Genomic DNA, 22,595 nt, shown 5'->3' with positions numbered 1-22,595 from the left:
TCCAAACTGTGTATCCTCAATCTAATAAAGAGGCTCCTTGTTCCAACCTAGCATGGGGCTAGCAAACCCATCCTGTAAAAAGAAGTGCTTCTGAAATGCCAGCAGAATCTCCAAGGACCTCAGGGACTCTGGCGAGCTTTCTTCTTAGAAACCTATGTTTCTCAGCTTGTTAGAACATGGGCTGGGAAAGAAAATGAGATTGGCAGGAAAAGAACTTGCTGTTGGATAGATGCAACAGAGAAACAGACTAAAAGGTTATTACATAGAGATATAAAGGTTTGATCTGTTTTCTTAGGAAATTATTTTAAAAATTACAGTTCAGTTTCATGACTGCATAAACTTCTTAAAAGAACAATATTTGGTGATACCGATCTAATCTAGAAAATGTCTTTGTCTCGTGCAGTGCCTTATTTAATCTGTTGGTAAAGAAGCTTAAGAGAAATAAAAACTCAAAAGAAAAATAATGTATGGCTGCATGAATATAGCAAGGAATTGATTAACATCATTTTTCTCTTTCAATCTACTCCTTGTGTGTCTCTGGAGATGTGCTTTAACTCAGTATTGACCAATGCATTAGTTACTACCCAGATGTTACTAATTAGGAATCCAGAGGTGGGTAATTGCATTTTTGATTAGTAAATTAAAAATGAGTAATAGACACCATCGTTAACCATGTGATGTCAATACCCTAGTCACACACTGTACACATGCGTACTTCAAACTCTTCTGAATTTATTACTAAGATAACAAGATGAGAGAGAACCCTGTGATTGTTTTTCAATTGTGTGTGCAGGTTTTTTGTTTGTGCAAGGTGTTTTTACCTTGATCAACCATCAAGGAAAGATAGTGGTTAGTACCATTTATTACAATATCCATTGCAAACATAATATTAAAACAAAATTCTAAACACGATGGTGTAATTAGGCATTTCAATGGCATTGCAAACTGTATCCAACCTGGCCATATATTAAAAGTGGGCATGGACATGTATGAAGAGCTGGGCTGAATTAGTCTGTCTTGCAAGTGGATCATCATACTTCAAGTTCATGCTGATGAAGTACGTCTCTCTAGTTGTGGATCAAAAGCAAGATTTTGCAATAATGCATGCTGTATATGATTAGTTTATGCCTACATTCGAAACTGTGTTGAAGGACTGATACCCAGTTTGCACTGAATGGGGTAGTTTCCAATAAGCATATGTAAATTAGTACATTTATCTGCATAATATTTGGTCTTTGCAACCAAAATTAGTGTATGTCACTAAAAAGATGTTGCATAGTTATACATGTGATAAGGCAGCTGTTTCTATGGAGAACGGTGGAGTGACTGAACAGTGTACAGGCAGGCCACAATGCTGGCAGATTGCATTCACTTTTCTGTATTGATGAGTAATTCACAGAATTTTGACAAGATAAAGTACTTGTCAGTATTTCAGGACAGAGGTGTTAATGAGACACTGTATCTATCCAGTACTAACCCATTTCTAAAAGAACCTAGGGAGTGTGGCACAATATTAGGATCTGATAATAGTTAAAGCACAATAGGAATTAATTCCCAAGTTTACTGGCAAACTCTACAAATTAACATTCTCAGGGAAATTTAGGTTGGATGTACATGCCCACTAGTTCACTGTGTCCAGCTCAATCAGTATCAAGAAGAAAATAAACTTTTAACGCATCTCTCCCCAAATTATCAGTTCTTCTTGTTATGCCTGCAGCCCCCTCCTTTGTGAGAATCGCAAGATCACTATTGGGTTGGGTCAGGGGACCCAGGAAATGAGAGAGAGACGTGCAGAATGCCTCGTTCCCCGGCGATGTAAAACTACGGGACATGGCCATTGTCTCTTGGAGACACATTTGTGGATTGAAATACTATGCTACGTGGACGCCCTCAGGCAAAGTGGGCTGGGTGAGAAAGAGATTGCATCACCCCAACCTGATTGACATCTTCGACCCTGCGAGTCAGGATAAAAGAGGGTCTGTAGGAACAGCCCCTCAGATGCACCAGAAGAAACGTTAGCGATCCCGTAATAGCGGGAAGCCATTTGAAGGAGGCAACGTGCGTTCAGTTCCGTTGCTTGGAACTGGTGGCTGGAACCACAGAAAATGGCTTTTAGCTAGCAACGGGGAAATCAACTCCCCCGACTCAAAGGATTGGCATCATAAAAGACCTGGGCAAGTTTAAAACCGTCTCTCTTAAACCCAAAACGCTGCAGCTTGAATGACAGTGACTTTTATATTTCCATCGGACAATACATTATCCCCTAGACAACGATAGAGCTATTTCTTATTGATTATTATGATACCTGCGCTTTTAGATTTAGTATTGACGATGTATATTATCTGTATGTTTGCATTAATCTTATTTTTGTGCCCCTTTATCAATAAATACTTTTAAAAATAGTACCATCAGATTTCAACGGACCTCTCTATCTTTGCTGGTAAGTGACCCAGTTACGGGGTACGTAACATTCTTAACAACGCATTTCACTGTATGTTTCAAGTACATGAATCTGAAATCTGAACTCTGAGTTTGCTGTTGTGAAATTAAGCTTCAAAAGATCCCAATAATGAGTAACTAACAAACCTATACACTATTATTTCTGAAATTACTAGATCCGTCTGCATCATTATATCCAAACACCAATAAAAAAAAGCCAGAAACTGTGGTAGAAAGTGGAGCCCCAGTGGCGTAACTGTTGGAGGTATACTATCACAGCTCAGGGAGTTCTGGAGTTTGGAGGTCAATTCCAGTGCTGTCCTGTAAGGAGTCTCTGCACATCCTCCCCGTGGAATTATTGGGGTTCCTCTGGATCCTTCAGTTTCCTTTCAGAGTCCAAAGTTGTACTGGGTAGGTTAATTGGTCACTGTAAATTGTCCGGAGATTGGGCGAGGGTTAATCAGGTTTGTCGGGGGTTGCTGGGACAGTGTGAATCAGAAGGGCCAACTCTGCATTGTATCACTAAATAAAATCCATAAAAATATAAATACTAAATTGCAAGCATATTGTTAGACTGCAGTGTTGTGTTCAATTCTAAATAACAGCAAGTGTGTTAACATTTGTCTGTATATTCGCAGGATTAGTGTAAGAGAATTCTGCACTTTTCATTGCAGTCCATGATTTATTTGGATGTCAAATGATTTAAAAAAGTAGAACTCTCTTTGAAGACCTCTGTAATTGAAAGTCTTCCAGGCCATAAGGCCACTGAGCAAGGTACTGGACAGCACCAACTGTTCTAGGAAACCCTGTATGTTTCAGTACTATTATGAGTAGACACGACTTGTAAAGGGAAGCAATTTTAGAAATAATAGTGTACAGGTTCATAAATTACTCAGTATTAGGAGCTCTTGAAGCTTAATTTCACAAGACTAAATTCAGATTTCAGATTCACCTGTACATCGAAACATACAGTGAAATGCATTGCTTCCAGTCACAGCCAACACACTCAAGGATGTGCTGGGTGTAGCCTGCAAGAGTCACAACACATACCAGTGCCAACATAGCATGCTCACAATATTCCACAGTACAACACAAGCAGCAACGTCAACAAAACAACAATAAAACAAGACACCAGCAAAACGAGCCCCTTGTCTATCCCTCCCCAGCCCTGTCACACACACAACAGAGAGGCCTCCAACCCCAGCAATCCTTCTCCCTGGATCCTCAAATTTGCAGGCACTGGGCCTTCAGACTTCACCCTGGTCACAGGTTCAAACTTTAGGCCACGGCTTCTGGACTTGAATGGACCTCCAACCTCAGTGACCTGAGCCCTTGTGGCTCCTTTGTGCCTCTACCTTTGAACTTCAACCTTCAGGCTTTGGCCTTTGGCCTTGCTCTCCTGACTTTACCACATCAGTCTTTTGGGCCTAAACTTCCAGACTCACATGACCTGAGGTCGGATGGTCCTGGACCTCATGACTCCCACCCATACCAAGCACTCACTGCCCAGGACTTCCAACTGAAACAGGTCTCCAACTTCAGTATCACTGGTGACATGATTTTTAGGATGGCTAACGTTCAACTGTGAAGGCATTTCAACCTAGACTTGAACTCCTGTCTAGATTCTTTACTTACTGCCCCTGACATCCCACTCCCTCTCATCCCTGTCTCTAGATCCTTACCTGACTTCCAACTCCCCTCTTTGTCCCAAAACTATCCCTCCAAACCTAAATTGCAACCAAGTCTGAGCCACAACATTGGCAGACGTTACAGCTTGACCAGAAGTAATAGTAAGAAATTCCTACTTTAAATCTCCTTTGAGTGATTGTTATTCTACATTTCTCTTTTAGGCAGTACCTCAGAGTGGAGGATGAGTTTCTACACTGAGGTCAGTGAGGAGATGACCTAAATCAATGCAGAATCTGCAGGCACTATTGGTGGAGCAGGTGCAAACCAGAATGCGAGGATGTACTTCCTGGGATCTTGTCATTCCTTTCAAGGTTTAAAGATGGCCTTTCTAAGAGATTTAACGTATTCAGTATTTTGCCAGATCTTCCTTTTCTATTTTGAGCAGTTCAGTGTATCATTTTTTTTAGCAGATTTTGAGGATGCCCCTGAGATGTTTAACTCCATCCTCCTGAAATCTGTTTGCTTCACAGAATTGCCCACCCATCTGGCTTCACCTATCACCTTCCAGCCAGCCATCTTTCCCCTCCCCCAACCTTTTAATGCCAGCAGCTTCTCCCTTCTCTCTCAGTTCTGAATCAGGATCTCGTCCCAAAACGTCGACTGTACACTCTTTTCCTTAGATGCTGCCTGACCTACTGAGTTCCTCCAGAATTTTGTGCGTGTTGATTTTGGATTTCCAGCTTCTGCATCTGCAGACTTCCTCGTCTTTAGAGTTAAATGCCTGATTTGGGAGTCTGGAGCCAGGCATCTAGATGCTGTGGGCTGTCCAGTAGAATTGGCTGAAGCCTAGCTTGAACAAAAAGCTTCCACACTGGGGACATCAGCCTTTGAGAGAGCATTAACATCGGTTTGTCTAAGCTGCCAATTAGATTACTCTGCATACTTATCTATGCAGTAGCTACACACCATTGCTTCCTTTTTCCATCGAGATTGGCCTTCATTTCAATTAAGTTCTAACGTTTAATGGACTTTTAGCAATAGGATAAGGCCATTTGTTAAATGAACAATCAGTTTCTCTGGAATGGAAAAGCCTCCTCCTTAACATTAAATGGAATTATCAAGAGTATTGTTTTACCAGACAGTCTGTATTATCTCCCATGCAGTCGCTCCAGTAATTTTTAATCTTTTCTTTAATGTATAGCATTTCACTAAAATAAAGTGACATTGGATTAACCCTGAGAGTAGTCTGACTGATGGATTAAGCAGAAGTGTCAGTTTTGATCCAATCTAAATATGTTTTTGTATTCACTGTTCACCAAACTGAAAAAAAAGGATTTTTTTTCCTCCTTCCACTCAAGTTTTTCTCTCCTTCATCCCTGAAGGTACAGATTCATGCTTGAATGATATTCATAGGTGCTGGACGCCTCTGCTGTCTCATCCCCTGCTTCAATTGCAAGCTTAGACAGTAAGTACTCGTCAGCTTCTTGATGTTAGTGGGCATCACAGACAAGCTTAATTCAGCTCCAGCCTGACATAGTGTTCACAGCTGAGGTCACAGAATAGTCACAGGAGTGTGAACCCTGGTCCAGAAACACTAAAAGCAAGTGTGGCTCCATTGCTGATGGAGCTGAGATTAACACAATGAGGCTGCTGGGTTGTGGTACTCAATTCCCTTTCTCCGTTTTTCTTTGTAAGTACAAATTCTAAACATTACCCAGAGATGTTCCGTGCATTTTTCTTTGTTTAACCTTCTTTTCAATGGAGGATTTGATTGCAACATTGAAGAGAAATTCGGATTAGTACATGGATGGGAGGGCTCTGGTCCAGGAGCAGTTTGATGGGACTAGGCAGAATAACAGTTCGGTATGGACCAGATGGGCCTATTTCTGTGCTGTATTGCTCTGTGACCATTCTGCCCTCACCGACGAGTTTTCTTGTTTTCCTAAGCTAGGCAGGCAGTCCCAGCGTAGATGTAGTTTGAAAGCAGTTTTATTATTCACCAACACCTTACAGTATGCAAGGAGCTGACTGAAAAGACAATACTTCTCAGCATCCTCACAAAAGATAGATTCAAATATTGATTAAAATTCCTTCAACTTCTAACAAATAGCAACTAAATGAAATGTATAAACAGTATAAAAATGGGCGACCTGATGATGAACTGCTTGCGTAACAACACAATAATAAGAGATCAACAACAGCTGCAGCGAGATCCAGTAATTAGAAATAAAATAACAAACCACGTCGGGAGAGACATAACAATGACTCTAAATATATATTCTTCTTTCAGGCACAATGAATGGTCTCAGTGAACTAATCCAATGTCAGGTCAAGCCTTTCTATTAGACAGGACGGTGAAAGTGGCAAATCTCTTTTTGTTTCACCTCATTAGCTGAAAATGTGAAGACAATAATAATAGCCATACTGCTTCTCCTAGAAAGCAGAGACTGGGCTAAAGCTGGGCCTTTTCTAGGCAGTCTGGTTTTATGTTTTATGTCCTTCTCCTTAGATATGCCGTTGTTTCCTTCTTTAAGGAAGACCATAGTCCTTGTACTGAAGTTATTAAGTTTTTCATTTCCACCTTTAAGATTTGGCCGAATTTTTCTACTTGTTGCTACTTTCAAAAATAGTCTAGAGTGCCACCTAAAGAATTCTAGAAAGCTTCTTAATCACAAATTCAAGGTACAGTGATATTCCAGTTCCTTTTATTTGGTGTATGTAACAGGATTTAATTCCTCACTGAACCTAACTAGCTAGTTAAAGTATCCTTGCTAAACTTCTCTATGCACTACATTTCTTAACCTATTTAAACCAGTTTGCTAAAAATAGTGCAGAGAAGAAATTAAAAACCTGAAACAAGCAGTGGCCTAAAAGATACATGATATATTACGCATTTTATCTTAGTTATAAATAGAGGTGACAGTGACATTATCATGACTCAGATTTTGTCTAGGTGTTAGTCTGAGTTTCTTAAAAAATGTTTTTTGTCTGCTTGATGTACAGTGTTGGTATGTGCACTGTCACACAGGTCTGGAACGGCTCAGGTTTGTCTTGAGTTAACTGATCTCTGCTGGGATCATCTTAGAGGCAACACAATTCCAGGAGTCTGTAGATCACCTTGAAATGGAGCCCGTTGTGTAATATTGTATAGAGCTAGACCTTACACAGTTAGGAGTGGTTTTGTGCATCTACTCCATGTCAACAGGTGAATCTTTGAAAACAATTACCGGTTTGGTAACCCAGTTTCAGAAATTTACAATGAGAACAGATAAATTGTGGGTTTTATCTGAAGCCCCTTCATTGTATGTTAGTAGAATCACCATGCTATTTAAAATAATTAAACTAAATTAATTTAAAATAGCTCAGCAATATCCCTGTTGCAATTGAAAATATCCTACAGCCATATCAAGTGTTTGACAACATTGCTAAGTGTAATTTGTACCTCAAGGTGATATAATTAATAAATCCTTCCTTGATTCTTGTATTGCACCTTCAGAATCTCAGTTTTACTTTATTCAACACAGTTAAAGATTTTTCAAAATGAGGTTGACAAAAGTTGTGAGTTTTATAATTAGCTTTGAGATTCTGACTTCAGAATGGGGTATATTAAAAAAAGCCTGGAGTTCTATTCGTGGTTTCCTGAATGTTTATATGGATGCTGCATAAAGAGAGCTTGGCTGTGATGACTTATGGCTGAAAATAAATATTTCTGGTACTTCCAAATGTTTCCCTTCTTCTAACTTAACGATTTTGTATTAGAATTAGAAAAGCTTTCCTCCACTCACTTTTGCCTATTTTTTCCCAGAGCCATTAAAATCAGAAGTAGTGTCATTTTACCCACTTTGTTTGAAATTTTCCAATTCACCTGGGACCAAACCTGGAAGCTCTTCAGTGGGTGATATACTTAACTACTGAGTCAGGGCATCCCACAAAATATTGTTTACCAGAAAGAGTTCCCATTATTTCCCAGAAGAGAAGCAAGCAATGCACTAAAGCACTCTATTCATTGCAGTATGATTAATGAAAGTCAGCATGTAACTCTGAGCATATTTCATCCTTCTAATTTACTAATTTTTATACAGATGCGACCAAGATATTAGATGTGAATAATCCAGCATATATTGGCTTTCAAAAAGTATTTGACAAAGTACTTCACAAACCTCTGTCAGTGGAGATAAGGACTCAGAAAATTAGATGAATATGTTGGATCGAAAATTGACTAGACAACAGGAAGCAAAGGGTAATTATAAATGGGAATACATCCAGCTTGGGAGAAGAGACTTGTACAGCTCTCCCGAGACAAGTACTCGGGGGTTTGTTCTTCACCAGCAACGTTAATGAACTAGATGAGCGAATGAGAACCTAGTCTACTGAATTTGCTGATAACAGATTTGTGTAAGATAGCAAGATGTACAAAGGAAATTGATATCAATCAAAGAATCTGGACCGACTCATCAACTTGAATCATGATCAACAGCTTCCCCTTTTTATGTTGATGAATGCATCCTAAAGTGGCACCACCAGGAGTTGTGGACTTGCAAAATTTTCATGCCATGTCTACTTGAACTGTGAAAGAAACATCATTATGATAAATTGTTCTTCCAACTGGTCCGTGTCAGGAGAGAGTGGCTAGAACAAACAGTTGCTCCAGTTACACCAGTAATATTCATATTGGAAAATATTTTAAATGATGAATGAATACTTACAAGCACCATTATGTGCAATTTGTCCTTTAATAAATGTATATTTTTATGCTTATGAATGAATAGGAATTTGTACAAAAATTCTGCTCTGTTCAGTTTTTGATTAGTATTGATTTTCTTATCAAATTACCACAGAAGTGAATATAGATGAAAAATGTTAAAATAGGAGTTGAGATTAGGGGGAAATTTAGTTCCCCCGATGATTTTGGACCTTACCAGGAAAGATACATTTGAAAAGGAGCTAGGGAAACATCTGATTTCATATGCTCATTAAATGTTAGAGAAATCAATTGATTTCCATGGATACTTTTTTCACACAAAATTGTATGCGTCTTCTTTCAGAATTTCCCAGTGGTTTGAAGAATTACTGTACTAACTGGTCATCAATAACGTTTAACTAGAGTAAATATTTTTCTTGTCTCTGGAAGATAAAAGGCTAACACAAACAAAGAGCAAACAATAAATTTCTGCTGAGTTATTTTTGAGCTGGAGAGAGAAAATATTTCATATACACATTCTTATTCTTGCTCACAATCCATTGAACACACTGACAAACACAATAAACTTCTGAAACAGGCACATTGCTTTGAGCTGTCACAAGAAGGGATTCCCAGAAGAACAGAGAAAATGCTTCAAGGGTTCCCAGACTGTAATATCCTCAACAATCCTTGGATTTCCAGGATATGTCTGCTGTAAGCAGAGAACAAAGGACAGCACAGAGCACCTCCACACCCTTTAGACAGACGAGCAAACTATCTCCAGACGGAGCAAACTATCTCCAGATGAGCAAACTATCTCCAGACGGAGCAAACTATCTCCAGACGAGCAAACTATCTCCAGACGGAGCAAACTATCTCCAGACGGGCAAACTATCTCCAGACAGAGCAAACTATCTCCAGACGGAGCAAACTATCTCCAGACGAGCAAACTATCTCCAGACGGAGCAAACTATCTCCAGATGAGCAAACTATCTCCAGACGGAGCAAACTATCTCCAGACAGGGCAAACTATCTCCAGACAGAGCAAACTATCTCCAGACGGAGCAAACTATCTCCAGACGAGCAAACTATCTCCAGACAGAGCAAACTATCTCCAGACGAGCAAACTATCTCCAGACGGAGCAAACTATCTCCAGACGAGCAAACTATCTCCAGATGAGCAAACTATCTCCAGACAGAGCAAACTATCTCCAGACGAGCAAACTATCTCCAGACAGAGCATGGAACCTTTGTAATAACCTTTCAAGCATTTGCTGCCATAAAATTTGCCAATTATAGATGAGCTTGCATCATCCACCTCGGACCAAAAAGCTAATATGGAAGTAAGCCATCCTGAAATCTCAACCATCAAAAGTAGTTTATTACTTTACATTTCTGATGGAAGCTTTAAGAACAATCTTGATGCATTTTCTTGATTCTCGTGGAAATCTTTCCTATGATAGAGCTCAGAGGTTTTCAACGAACAGAAGATAGATAGATAGATAGATAGATAGATACTTTATTCATCCCCATGGGGAAATTCAACTTTTTTCCAATGTCCCATACACTTGTTGTAGCAAAACTAATTACATACAATACTTAACTCAGTAAAAAATATGATATGCATCTAAATCACTATCTCAAAAAGCATTAATAATAGCTTTTAAAAAGTTCTTAAGTCCTGGCGGTAGAATTGTAAAGCCTAATGGCATTGGGGAGTATTGACCTCTTCATCCTGTCTGAGGAGCATTGCATCGATAGTAACCTGTAACATGGTTTTCAAAGAGTTCACTGGAACAAACATCAAAATCCAGACACAAACAAGAGAAAATCTGAAGAGGCTGGAAATCCAAGCAATACACGCAAAATGCTGAAGGAACTCAGCAGGCCAGGCAGCATCTATGGAAAAAAGTACAGTCGGCGTTTCAGGTCAAGACCGTTCAGCAGGACTGGATAAAAAAGATCTAGATGCTACTTCCTGCTCAAGGACATATCTACTAAGAATCAGTATCAGGTTTAATATCACTGGCACATGTCGTGGAATTTGTTGTTATGCAGCAGCAATACAGAATAAAACTGTAAATTACTGCAAGAGGTTAATATAATTTTAAAAGTTAAATAAATAGTGCAAAAAGAGAAAAAAATAGTGAAGTAGCGTTCATGGGCTAAATGTCAATTCTGAAATCTGACAGCAGAGGGGAAGAAGCTGTTCCTATACCTTGTCCCTGATGGTAGCAACAGGAAGAGGGCATGTCCTGGGTGATGGGGGTCCTTAACGATGGGTGCAGCCTTTTTGACACATCATTCCTTGAAGATGTTGTGGATGCTGAGAAGGCTCATGAGGGAGCTGACTAAGTTTACAAATTTCTGCAGCTTATTCCGATTCCGTGCAGCGTCACCCCCACCCCGCCCATACCAGTAATGCAGCCAGTCACCCGTGCTCATTGTAACACTAATTTGCTGATTAAGCTAAAGTAAGCTAAGTTTGCAAAACCAAAGAGGATGTATTTACAGCATTCCAGATTTATACACTTGTGTCTACATTGATGCTTTGCCTTTTTTAACTAAGCTCTAATATGTTGGTTTTTAAATAAAGGAATGGTTTGTGTATGTTGTTTCATAATTGCCAATATGGAATTGCAGTCTGCCAACCAACAGCCAAAGTGAGTTTTATTGGTCACATGTACATCGAAACATAAAGCGAAACGTATAGCTTGCATAAAATCAAATCAGCAAGGATTGTGTTGGGCAGCCCACAGGCATCACTCTGTCTCCAGCACCAATACAGCATGCCCACAGCTCTCTAACCCTAACCACACATCTTTGAAATGTAGGAGGAAACCACCTCACTCTGAGGAAACCCACTTAGTCATGGGGAGATTTTACAAACTCCTCGCATGTAAGTATCAAATCTACAGAATAACAGTACAGTACAGTACAGTACAGAACAAGAAACCATTCGTCCATATCATGTCTGGGCTGGCTGGCTTTTGAAAGTCTAATTTCACTTAGGCCTTCATTCTTGACTCAACTGATTTATTTGTATTATATTACCAATTCAATGGCCTAAAATTAGTAAAATAGCACCAATCATAATATTCTAGATCATGATAAAATACTGAATGAAAACACTGCCCTTGACCCCTTCTAGATGATACCAATGGAAACCCAAGAGCTGTGCAGATCCTGGAAATCCAGAGCAACAGACTCAAAACTCTGGGGGTAGTGATGAAGGGTCTCAGCCTGAAACATTGACTGTTCATTTCCTTCCATAGATGCCGCCTGACCTGCTGAGTTCCTCCAGCATTTAATTTTTAAAAATTTATTAGATATAGTGCGGAGTAGGCCCTTTGAGCTGCGCCGCCCAGCAAACCCCAATTTAACCCTTGCCTAATCACGGGACAATTTGGACTGTGGGACTTGGAGGAAACCCAGCTGGTGATGGAGAGAACATACAAATTTCTTAAAGGCAGCTGCAGGAATTGAACCCTGGGTCACTGGCACTGTAAAGCATTGTGCTAACCGCTACACTACCATGGCATTTTAGATTATGTCAATGATATCCAATGATATTCACTCTGTCAAAACAGTTCATTCTCATAAATATTCTTTGAGGTCACTCATTAAATTTCTACTCCAAACAGAACTCACTCTAACTTTTCCAGCTTCTCACAGCTGAAGTAACATCCAAATAAACCTCTTCTTAGATTTCTAAACACTTTGCATCTTCCCTTAAACTTCCCCTTAATGTGGAGAGGGTTTTCCAATAGTGGGGAAGTCTAGGATCAGAGGGCACTGTCTCATAATACAAGGATGTTCCCTTAGAACAGAGAGGAGGAGGAATTTCTTTAGCCAGGGAGTGGTAAATATGTGGAATTCATTGCCATAGACAGCTGTGAAGGCCAAGACTTCGGGTATATTTAAAGTGGAGGTTGATAGTAAGGGTGTCAAAGGTAATGTGGAGAAGGCAGGGGAATATGGATGAGAGGTAAAATAGATCAGCCATGATAGAATGGCAGAGCAGATTCGATGTGCTGAATGGCATTTTTCTGTTTCAATGTCTTATGGTCTTAAGTGCTGTACTCAGAATTGTCCAAAGGAAACTGCAAAAGAATACTTGCCAACTATAGACCTGTCATAATTTGTAAAAGTCACGAGAGAGGAAAGGATTCTAGAAAGAGCAGTGAGGAGGCCAGAAGTCTCAGTAACAGCCAAGAGACATCGGGAGCATCCAGCCCATGGTGATGGAGGTCAATATTGCGGGAACAATTTCCATGACTTCAGTATAGCAAATAATTGTGAAGCCCTCATCTACACACGCATGTTTTCAAAAGCTGTGCCTATAAATAATCTGCACATTCCCCAATTATAAAATATTTTCCATAAAGGCATCCCTGAAGAAATACTGAAACAACACACATTTTCTACTGTATTTTCTATATTCAGATTGAAATATTTCCATGGAAAAAATATAATTGACCATTAATATTAACCCTGCCTTCTTTTGTCCATAGGTTTTATCTACTATACAGGGTGTTTTTAGCTTTTTTCCCCCAATTTTATTTTAGAATTTTGTCATATACTTAACCATTTTATAAAATTCGTCTATTTGTCCACAGAAGTAAATGGTGCTTCTTGAGCCTAATTGAATCGCTTCTTTTGTGTGTGTATGTGTGTGTGAATGAGATAATATAAATTTTGAGAATTAGGGTAATTAACAGGAAGAAAGTGCATGGATGTAATTGATTGCTCAATAATTTCACTAAAAATCACCACTGAAATTGCATAACCTTGATCCACAAGTTTAAAAAAAAGCCGCCTTGTTATACTAATTCGCTGTGAATCCATGACTGGAAATTTTTAGCAATTCTCCAAGAAACAACGCGCAAAACAACACTATCCAAAGGGCTCTGTCTCTTTAATAGGGGCTGAGCAACGAGGAGCCGGTTGCTGCCAGTCTATATTATCCCGAACCTAACAGGCACCGGCTGCGACTTGACATCACTGTGCAACTGGTTTGGGTCTGGGTGAAGATGCGGTTACATGTTGCTGATGCCAGGATTTGTGGCGTGAGGGCGAAAGGGACACGTCAGATGCTGAAATGAGTGTTTATTTTTCTCGTTCCGAGCAGCTGATTGACCTGATGATAAGAATAGGACGCGACTGTATGATGGATAGAGCTTCGCGCACTAACCGCGCCGTCTCCACTGCCTGATTTTTTCCCCAAAGCGAAGTAAAAGGCAACAATTTAGAAGATTAAATTGGAGAGAATATCGTGGCGATTATTGCGTCGGGGAGGGGGATGGTGCCTTGGATAAAAATAACTGGATTAAGAGGAAAACGATGGAGCCCAGAGAAGGGAAAAGAGAGGCTGAGGCTCCCGGAAGAGATCTTGTGATCGCAGCGTGTCAGATGAGAAATAAAAAGAAATTTTAGGCAAGAGTGTTAGCGAGAGGTGAGCCGGGGGACGACGGTCTGTGATGAGAGATCAGATCACCAGTTCCAGGCGATTCGAGACCGGATCGGTTCGGATAGAGGCTGGCAGCCGGGGACAGGCAGGAGATCCAAACCTCCCAGGATCTGCCCGCAGACAGCCTGCCCGAGAGAAGCGATCAAGGGGTCAGATAAAGCAGCAACGGGAGACAACAGCAGCATCCAGACGGAAGAGACACACCGCGGCATCAGCACTTACACCGAGGATCAGGATGTGACCGCTGGCCTCGTCTTTGACAGTGAATTTACCATCTCTATCACTGACAAAAATCACGCCCGTATCCAGACAGTGCGCAGCTTTATCTCACCAAGGCGTTATCTAGATGGCCGTCGAGGCTCTAGACACAGATAGAAATATTTAAAACAAAACGCTCTTTTGATGAAAATTACTTAAGGATTAAAACGTTCAGCAGAGCTGCGTGGAAATGGTAAAAGTCCAGCACCGATTTCTTTCCTGATGGCGATCGAGACTCCCGTTCTGATGTGCGGCCGCTGATTCCAAACGGAAGGATTGGCGCACTCATCGCCAAGCAACTTTACAGACGAAACTTTTCCTAAGGAGAATTTTTGGAGCAAAGAATATTTTCTATCCCATGGATCTGGAAACCGGCAGGATGGTGCCAGTGATCAGACTGGTTAAGGAGAACGAGTTGCTGTGGAGCACGTTCCATTCAGTGGGCACCGAGATGATAGTGACAGGCAGAGGAAGGTACTGTAACAGACAGTGTAACCTTTTATTTTCCATCTCATTTTATTACCTACAGTTATTGTTCCATTCCACCAGGCAACACCGGCTCACACTGGGGTGCGTTCTATGTAAACATCACTCCTGTGGCAATTACTAATTCTAAATTCTATCAGCAACTTTAACCGCGAGAAGCAAAACACGCTTATCTTATTTTAAATCTCTGACAGGAGCACAAAATCCCAAAAATCTTATTTATTGGAAGGTCTTTTATGTAGTTATTTTAAGACCATGATAAGTGGGATTCTTGTCGTGTTTTCACGCCGCTGGTGATGTCTCAAGGTCAAAGAGTTTGAAATCAGTCAGGGTTCCCGCCTCGATAGACCCTGAAGGAGATCTCGGGGAAGATAAATTCCCCTGAGGTATGATATTCTCAATGGTTAACAAAGTCAATCACAGAAGAATAGTGTGTTAACACCATCCCTGAATCAGGGAAAAGAACCTGCACAGCAAGAGTTCACTTTGCACAAGCACGTTGGGATCTTTCACCGAATAGAAAGAAGAGACCGAGGTTGCTGTGGCAGCTGGAGGGGTGTGGTGGAAGCTCTGAGGTTTGCAGATTAGACGCAAAGGAAGCAGATGATTGGGCTGAGGTTGGCTGTGCCCGGACTTACTGACTGTCTGACCTCTGGAAAAAGACTGTAAGTTATTTGTGGTTGACACCTGCGGACTGTGGTTTCCCCAGTGACCCACTTGATAGATTGCAAACTTCTTTCCTGGGCTGAGAATATTCCAGTTTGTGAGACTTTCAGGTTGACATAAAAATCTGCTGTGCATTTCTGACCTTGCCCCTATAAATGGTGTCATCAGCTGGGACACAGCTCTGCTTGCAATGATGTCAGCATTAGTTTCCCCAATGACTAATTTCACTGAAGGTTGAGGCTGACATCTAGTCTGTGCATAGTTCAATGATTTCAGCTGAAACGTTAACATTTAAGGGGAAATGGGCAAGGTTCCTGCTTGGGTGATCCCTGAGTAAACTGGTAGTGAATTGGAAGGAAAAAATGGTTTGAATGTGATAGATATAGGAGACCACAGATACTGGAATCTGGAGCAAAGGACAATCTGAAGGAAGAACTCGAGCAGCATTTATTAGGGGTGAAAGGAATTACCAACGGTTCAGGTCCAAACCTTGCTCAGGACTGAGAGTGAAGAAAGAAAATAGCCAGTATAAGGAGGTAGACAATGGTGAGACAGGAGCCCAAAGGGATTAATGAATCCAGGATGACTGGCAGGTTGTGGGGGGGGGGGGGGAGGTTGAAGGGGGTTGTAGGTGGAGAAACTGTGGCCAGTGAATAATAGATGGAGTTTTCTTGTGAACGTTCTCCAGCCAAAATGAAATGAATAGAAAAGACATAGTTGAACCTCATTTGAGCTGCTTCTTAGCAAGGAGTCAAAGGCTTCCTGAGAAAAAATGTAGACAAAAAAAATAATACCAGCAAAAAATACAGTAAAAATTCTTGTTTAGTAATCCTGAATGACCTTAGCTGAGAGCCTTCTGATGAAGCTGGAACAAGGATCATCATCAACAAGAGAAAATCTGCAGATGCTGGAAATCTGAGCAACACACACAAAATGAAGATTTAAACTTCTTCAGGGTAGGCATGTCCTGCTGAAGGGTTTTGGCCCAAAACGTCAACTGTACTTTTTTCCATAGATGCTGCCTGGCCTGCTGAGTTCCTCCAACATTTTGTGTGTGTTGCAAGGATCATGGTGTTATTTTGTAGTATTTTGGAAAGTATTTTGATTTATATTCTTTATGGAATAGTACACTCTTGGGAATTTACATGCCACTACTGGTTTAACAACAGGATGGCTGTCTTCTGAACTAAAAAAAAAACAGATTGTGAAGATGACACAGGAAAGGCTAAAATTGAAATAATTACATAATGTGGCCAAGCACAGAAGGCAAGAATTGTGTTAAATCAGGCGTCCCCAACCTGGGATCCACAGACCCCTTGCTAAATAATATTGGTCCATGGCATAAAAAGGGCTGGGAACTCCTATGTTGAATAATGGCACATGATGATGCTTGATGGAAAGTCCCAGAGTGAGCTCAAATGAGGTGAGAAACTTCCTGGTAAAAGACAGCAGTAAGATCACTCAGCTTCTTGCCTCCATGTTGTTTAGAATCTAATGGACATTTATTGAAATCTATGAATTTGGGACAGTGAATATTGTCAGGCTATTCAGGGTTTTCAGCATTGTATTCATCTATAAATACATTCTTTCCAGCAATGATTATTGATGAAAACCCAGAAGCTGATTCGCTTCCCTTCCCTAACTCATCAGACTTAGGGTGACTGTAAATAGCAATGTAATGGCATAAATCAGTAAATGTAGCAGAGTTAGAGATTGAACATGAGGTTTCTGTTTTATGTGACTCAGCACCGCAATGACTGAGGTAATTATACCTGGCTAACACAACAGCTAAACTGGTCTCTGTAACACTATCATTTTTGCAGGCAAAGCAGTAAGTATGATTCGTAGCAAGAGTCATGCACATCTTTAAAGAACATCTCGACCCACATGAGTGCAATAGTGAACAAGAATCTACCTTCATGCACTCATTGACTTTCTGCATGAATGCTGCACACCTGCAGAAGGAAGAAGTTTCTGAAATCCAGATAATCAACTTTGCAAGGCCTTAACCATTATTCCAATCAACCATAATATATTTACATAAAAGCTTTTAAATTTCAAGTAACTGGCACTCTTTATCTTAGTATTTGCACTTTGTCTTTAACATGGGAAATTCAAAAGAGTGAATAAATTTCCCCAATTATTTCCCAAAGAAAGATTTTTTACTGCTGGATTACAGTTTCACTATTTTCTGATACTTGCCCCAGTTATGGCTTGGAAACTTAGACAACAAGCATCAATAGACTTTTGGAAGAAATATGGGAAACATTATTTAATCAGCCAGTATGGATTTAATAATAGGAATTATATAATGATTGGATCAGGAAGATAAAATGAACCTGCAGTAAATGATCTGTTGTGATAATTGAATCGTGGAGTGAAAGGTGACTGCACGTCCAACTGCTACTTACATTTTATTTGTGCTTATATCAGTGGTTTGGACACCATGCTCGCATATCAGTGTCTGCTGAAAAAAATCAGTTTGAACTTGGACCCTGCTGTTAATGGAAGTGATTCCATATCTAATAGTCAGCTGGTGGGAATTCTTGTGTAAATGGAAGGTCACAATATTGAATCAATGGAATCACTCATTAGGTAGGAATGGCTCTGAGCAAAGTAACTTGCTGAGGAACAGTGCTAACCTGGTCCCAACATATCGATGCAGTTTTAAAGAAGGCAAGCCAGCAGCTGTATTTCATTTGGAGTTTGACGAGATTTGGTTTTTACTTGAAAACTTCTACAGATGTATTGTTGGAGAGCATCCTGACTGACTGCCTCACGGTCTGGTGGGGGGGGGGGGGGCCTACTGCACAGGATCAAGGCAAGTTGCAGAAAGTTGTAAAATTAGTCAGCTCCATCATGGGTAATAACCTCCATAGTATCCAAGATGTCTTCAAGGAGTGGTGTCTCAGTAAGGTGGCATCTATCATTAAAGACCCCCACCACCCAGGACATGTCCCTTCTCATTGTTACTGTCAAGAAGAAGGTACAGAAGCCTGAAGGCACACTCTATCACTACTTTTTTATTTCTGTTTTGCACTATTTATTTAACTTAACTATTTTAATTTATATTAAACCTGATTCTGATTCTGAAGGAGGAGAAATTAAGCCAGTGGAATTAAGGGAAGTGCAGTTAGGGAGTGGAGTTTAGAGAGGAACAGGAGGATGTAGAATGGTGTTCCAGGTGAGTTGCGAGTAAAATTACAGACTGACTTGTGGGTGAAAGAGGAATCGCATTGGTGGAATGAAAAGATGGGAAATTGCATGAGATAAAGAAAGGGTAAATGCAGGCAAGCTTTTCCACAGAGGTTGGGTGCGACTAGAACTAAAGGTCATGGGTTGGGTGAAAGGTGAAATTTTTAAGGGGAGCATGAGGGGGAACTTCTTCACAAAGAAAGCGGTGAGAGTGCAGAATGAACTGCCAGCCCATGTGGTGGATGCAGGTTTGATTTAAGAGAAGTTTGAATAGGTACCTGGTTGGGAGGGGTATGGAGGTTTATGGTCCAGGGCCAGGTCAATGGGAGTAGGTAGAATAATACTTCAGCGTGGGCTATAGTTGCCAAAGGCCCTGTATCTGTGCTGTGGTGGTCTATGACTCTGTGTGTCTCTATAACTCTAAGGCTTAAATTGAGTCTGAAAAATATAGTCCAATCACAAAAAAGAGAAAATCTGCAGATGCTGAAAATCCAAGCAACACACACAAAATGCTGGAGGAACTCAGCAGGCCATACAGCATCTACAGAAAAGAGTACAGTTGACATTTTGCACCCAAACCCTTCAGCAGGACTGGATAAAGAAGATGAGGAGTCAGAGTAAGAAAGTGGGGGGAGGGCAGGGAGAAACACAAGGTGAGAGGTGAAACTAGGAAGGGCAGGGGTGAAGTAAAGAGCTGGGAAGTTGATTGGCAAAAGAAATAAAGGTCTGAAGAAGGGGGAAACTGATAGGAGAGGATGAAAGGCTATGGAAGAAAGAAAATGGGGAGGAGCACCAGAGGGAGGTGATGGGCGGGTAATGAGATAAGGTGACAGAGGGAAACGAGAATAGGGAATGGAGAAGTGAGGGGGGGGGGGGTGCATTACCAGAAGTTTGAGAAAGCAATATTCATCCCATCAGGTTGGAGGCCACACAGATGGGATATAAGGTGTTGCTCCTCCTACCTGAGTGTGGCCTCATTGCAGCAGTAAAGGAGGTCATGGACTGACATGTTGGAATGGAAATAGGAAGTAGAATTAAAATGGGTGACCACTGGGAGATCCCGCTTTTTCTGGCGGATGGAGCGTAGGTGTTCGGTGAAGCGGTCTCCCAATCTACATCGGGTCTCATCGATATACAGGAGGCCACACCAGGAACACCAGATACTGTAGATGACCCCAACAGACTCACAGGTGAAGTGTCGCATCACCTGGAAGGACTGATTGGAGCCCTGAACAGTAATGAGGGAGGAGGTGTAGGGGCAAGTGTAGGACTTGTTCCACTTGCAAGAGGTGCCAGGAGGAATATCCAGTGGGGAGGGACAAACGGACAAGGAAGCGATCCCTGCAGAGGTAGAAAGTGGGGGGCAGGAAAGGATGTGCTTGGTGGTGGGATCCCATTGGAGATTGGGAAAGTTACAGAGAATTACATGCTGGACGCAGAGGCTGGTGGGGTGGTAGGTGAGGACACGAGGAACCATATCCCTCCTGGGGTGGCAGGAGAAATGGGTGAGAACAGACTTACACAAAATGGAAGAGATACATTTGAGGCCAGTGTTGATGGTGGAGGAAGGGAAGCCCTTTTCTTGGAAGGAGGAGGACATCTCCTTAGTTCTGGAATGAAAAGCCTCTTTCTGAAAGCAGATGTGGTGGAGTTGGAGAAGGGAATGGCATTTTTACAGGTGACAGAGTGGAAAGTGGTATAGTCCAGGTAGCTGTGACAATCAGTGGGTTTATAATAGTCATCTGTCTCCAGAGATAGAGACAGAGAGATTGAGAAAGGGGAGGGAGGTGTTGGAAATGGACCAGGTAAGTTTGAGGACAGGGTGTAAGTTGAAGACAAAGTTGATAAAGTTAATGAGCTCCACATGGGTGCAGGAAGCGGCACCAACACAGTCGTCAATGTAGCATAGGAAAATATAGGATAACTTCATTCAAATGTACTTTGAACTTGAATTTTGAACTTTGAATGATGTCTAGAAAGGGTGAATTGCTCTTATGAACTGAGGTGTAGGGAGTAGATTTAGAAAAGTGCTTTGTTAATATTTTTTCAATTTACAATCATTACTTCTGACTTAAGTAAGAAATGATGGGTTGACCTCTCGTTACAAAGCCCATGTTACTCCTGATTCATAATCAGAACCAGACTGCAGTTGTCAACCATTTAGAATCTGCCATCTTATTGGAGCTGTTGACTAGTTTTGGTAGATTTTGAATTGATGCAAAAAGAAACAGAATATAGGGCATTTCAGGATTGAAAACTGTCATTCAGGCTGTCAAATGTGTGTCAGTGTTTTAATTCACATCAGCAACCAAGCCTGGTCTACTTTCTCCACTCTCCTTTTTAAAAATTAATTTCATCACTTATCATCACCTACTTCTGTGAGGATTGTGGCAGTGAGTTCCTCATTCTAATGCTAAATTTATGATTAGTCACAGAAACAGCATCAGAAGTAAGAACCCTGGTAATTACTCTCCACAACTAGGGTATAGAAACTAATTGTGAAGTTATTTCAATTCAACTTCCCATTCCCATTCTGCCATGTTTGTCCATGGTCTCCTCTACTGCCATGATGAACCCAAACTCAGGTGGAGGAGCAACACCTTATATTCCATCTGGGTAGCCTCCTACCGATGCCATCAAAACAGATTTTTCTAACTTACGGTAATTTTTGCCCTCTCTCCCTTCCTCTTTTCCCATTTCCCATTTTGGTGCCCCTCTCACCCGTTCTTTTCCCCTCATCTATCTATCGCTTCCCTCTGGTGCCCCTCCACTTTCCCTTTCTTCCATGGTCCACTGTCATCTCCTATCTGACTCCTTTATCTGCCTTTACCTCTTCCTACTATCGCCTCCTAGCTTCTTACTTCATCCACCCTCTACCCTCCAACCCACTTTCCCTTCATCTGGTTTCACTATCACCTGCCAGCTTGTACTTCTTCCCCTCCTTCCACCTTTTTATTCTGGTTTCTGCCCCTCCTTTCCAGTCCTAATGAAGGATCTTGACCCCAAATCTCGACTGTTTATTCTCCTCCATGGATGCTGCCTGATTTGCAGAGTTTATCCAGTATTTTCTGTGTGTTGCTCAAGATTTCAGCATTTGCAGGATCTCTTGTGTTTATACTCACTATGTCAGCTCAGTTTATAATAGTATTAGACTGCTGTATCTGCAAAATGGAGGTCTCCAGACTGCACAATGCATAGACATTACTAAGCTCAGAGTTTCTTCTTATTTATCCAGCACACAAGACATCTAAGAGGCCAAAGGTTTTTGTAAGGCTGTGTTTCTGGTTGGTGTTGCATGCTGCATTGCTGAGACCTGTCACACAGTAGATGGAAGCTGCATTGTGATGTGGGGAGCTACTCCTGCATTAAAAGGAGGTGGCTGAGGAGGATGCTGATGTTGACTTTTCCTCCTGTAGTTCTGCAACTGGATTTGTCTCCTTTCTTGACAATGGTTGTACTTATTACATTCCTGAGATTCTCTGGTATGTTCCTCTGCTTCCCAAATGTGGAAGATGAAGCTGTGAATTTGTGTATATCTGTCATGCATTAAAAGTTCTTCAGGCATCCATCTGCCCCGTGGTCTTGGCATTTTTCAATTGCCATGAAATCTTTTCAACTTTTGTTCATGTGGAGTGGTAGCAAGGTTGTACTGAATGTTCTCTTGTGGAATTAAGTGAAGAAGATTCAAATTGAGGATAAAATCTCAGAAGTCCTTTAAAGCCCTTCCTCGAGTGATCTGAGACTGCTTCTTTGTCCTTGAGTTTTCTTCTG

At 41.1% G+C, this 22,595-nt stretch overlaps 1 protein-coding gene across 1 annotated transcript in view; it reads left to right on the top strand.

Moving 5' to 3' along the window:
- Nucleotides 1-13,695: 13,695 nt before the first annotated feature.
- Nucleotides 13,696-22,595, top strand: part of fam222aa (family with sequence similarity 222 member Aa) — a 228,041-nt gene continuing 219,141 nt past the window's right edge. The window contains exon 1 of the mRNA XM_073065861.1: nt 13,696-14,951. Within this exon, the coding sequence (XP_072921962.1) occupies nt 14,836-14,951 (116 nt within the window). The 5' untranslated portion in view covers nt 13,696-14,835. The remainder of the gene's footprint in view (nt 14,952-22,595) is intronic.

The sequence above is a fragment of the Hemitrygon akajei genome, chromosome 14, assembly GCF_048418815.1.
Source record: "Hemitrygon akajei chromosome 14, sHemAka1.3, whole genome shotgun sequence".
Taxonomy (NCBI): Eukaryota; Metazoa; Chordata; class Chondrichthyes; order Myliobatiformes; family Dasyatidae; genus Hemitrygon; species Hemitrygon akajei.
The sequence above is the reverse complement of the archived record's forward strand: the minus strand, read 5'-3'. Positions and strand labels throughout refer to the sequence as shown.